This window comes from Poromitra crassiceps (genome assembly GCF_964638095.1).
Source record: "Poromitra crassiceps genome assembly, chromosome: 25".
Taxonomy (NCBI): domain Eukaryota; kingdom Metazoa; phylum Chordata; class Actinopteri; order Beryciformes; family Melamphaidae; genus Poromitra; species Poromitra crassiceps.
Window position 1 is genome coordinate 17,322,917 of NC_139649.1, and position 2,500 is coordinate 17,325,416.

At 46.5% G+C, this 2,500-nt stretch overlaps 1 protein-coding gene across 1 annotated transcript in view; it reads left to right on the forward strand.

Annotated features, from left to right (window-relative positions):
* The window catches only part of ptprt (protein tyrosine phosphatase receptor type T), a gene marked incomplete at its 3' end in the record, with an annotated part of 413,231 nt that overhangs the window by 396,113 nt on the left and 14,618 nt on the right, over nucleotides 1-2,500 (forward strand). Inside the window, exon 32 of the mRNA XM_083660558.1 lies at nucleotides 1,080-1,211. Within this exon, the coding sequence (XP_083516684.1) occupies nucleotides 1,080-1,211 (132 nt within the window). The remainder of the gene's footprint in view (nucleotides 1-1,079; nucleotides 1,212-2,500) is intronic.

Consider the following 2,500-nt stretch of genomic DNA (forward strand, 5'->3'; position numbering starts at 1 on the left):
AGGCGGGAATGCAACATAAAGGATGCCAACTGCCATAAAACACTACAGAAGAAGAAGAATATATCAGCTAAGGTTATGCAACAAGTCCATAACGTTAACGTTAATTGCCTGGGTCCAGAACTTTGAATCGGCCAACTCCACCGACTTAACTGCTTATGAGTTGACAATTCAGTCTGATATCAGCTAATGTAGCACACACAGCTAACACAAATCACTTTGGCCATGTTCACATTACAGGCAAATCCGATTTGCTGCTAAAGTCATTAATCATCATTATCTTGATTGGTTTCTCAAATCTGATTTGGGAGTGTGTCCGCACTGCCACAAATCTGATTTGGGCAAGTGTTCAAGTCTGATCTGTGTGTCCAGACCTCCATGTGGTGACACAAATCAGACTTGGAGCGTCCAGACTCATAAGACCAATCTGGATAGAATTATTAAAGTTCACAAATCAGATTTGGCCTCCTAGTCTGAACATGGCCTTTGACACTACATGTCACAGTATAGAAACAATACACAAACCCGTATAGCTCTTGTAGGTCATACAAGTCCAAACCATAGGATAACTGTCGTCACACAGTGAAGAAATAACAGTCCACGCTTGAAGCCTTTTGAAGTGGACCCGGGTACAGAACAGAACACGTTGTTCACACTAATCAAAAGAACCTGACCTGGGCTCAGTTTGGGGTCAAGTGGGCTCGCAAACTGTTCCTGGTCTCCAGTGTGAAACCAACCTGAGATCATTTATCCACCTTGTGTTTATTGCTGCTCTTTAATTGTGATCCTCCTTTCCTCTCCTTGTCTCCTCTCCTCTCCCCTCATCTCCTCCTCTCCTCTCCATTCCTCATCTCCTCTCCTCTCCCCTCATCTCCTCCTCTCCTCTCCATTCCTCATCTCCTCTCCCCTCGCCTCATCTCCTCCTCTCCTCTCCATTCCTCATCTCCTCTCCTCTCCCCTCATCTCCTCCTCTCCTCTCCATTCCTCATCTCCTCTCCTCTCCATTCCTCATCTCCTCTCCCCTCATCTCCTCCTCTCCTCTCCATTCCTCGTCTCGTCTCCTCTCCCCCTCTCCACCTCAGAGTCATAAACAGCCAGCGGCCTTCATTGTTACCCAGCATCCTTTGCCAAACACCATGGCCGACTTCTGGAGGCTGGTGTTCGACTACAACTGCTCCTCCATCGTCATGCTAAACGAGATGGACGCACCACAGGTACACGCACGCACGTGTGCACACACACACACACACACACAATCTGATTTCTTCCCTCTGTCTTACTTAGCTTCAGAAAAAGGGCAGCCAGCCACATGAAAGGTGGACCCTGACATCACAGCGCCTCATGAATCAGAATGAGAATCACTTTTATTTGATGTAATTACATACGAGGAATCTGTCTTAGTGTAAGTATGCAGGTTATATCAATATTCACAAGATAGATGTTTATATATAGATTTAGATATATAGATATAGATTTTGCACTATGTTGTAACGGAGCCTACAGCACAAGAATTTCACACGTGATACTTGTACTACGGAGTGACAATCAAATAAAAATCTTGAATCTTGATGTCTAAAAGACAAAAATCACAACATTGCAATACAATATATCGATGAATAGGAGGAGTGTTAAATAGGCATTAAATAACAATTTACAGGCCAAGCGCTGCACGATGTACTTAACAAGAGTAATAGTAAGCTGTTCTGGTAGGAAAAGCAATTATAATACTGTAATGATTAAAGTATTATAATTGCTTCTCCTACCAGAACTGTTCAAGTTTAAAGTACATTACAGTTTAATGTAACGAGTATAGCCCAGCTGCTGCTACTGTAAAGTGCCATACTGTATGATTGGGGGGTCATGTCAGTGGGGGGGGATTTGGCTCTGCTTGGGGGATATTGGAGGGTGGTTGGTAGGTCCTTGGGGGATATTGGAGGGTGGGGGGTGGTTGGTAGGTCCTGGGAGGGTGGGGGGTGGTTGGTAGGTCCTTGGAGGGTGGGGGTGGTTGGTAGGAGGGTGGGGGGTGGTTGGTAGGTCCTTGGGACATTGGGCTTTCAGGCCTTGTTGATGAGGCCGATGGCAGTTGGGAAGGAGCTGTTCTTGTGGCCAGAGGTTTTGGTCTTGACAGACCTCAGTCTCTTGTCGAGGGGCAGCATTTCAAAGAGATTGTGTCCGGGCTGGGAGGGGTCGGCCATGATTTTACGAGACCGCTTCAGCATCCTGGCTCTGTGTAGGACCTGAAGGGATGGCAGGTTACATCTCACCACCTTCTCAGCACAGCGGATGATGCGCTGCAGTCTGTATAATGTCCTTGAGACTGGCAGCAGCACTCAATGGAGGTGTAGAAGTGCACCATCGTTGCCTTTGGCACTTTGAATTTCTTCAGCTGCCATACAAAGTACATCCTCTGTTGTGCCTTCTTGGTGAGAGAGCTCTGATGTTCAGCTCCCATTTCAGGTCCTGGCCACTGACCTAAATAATATGGACAGAGCTCAGCTATCCC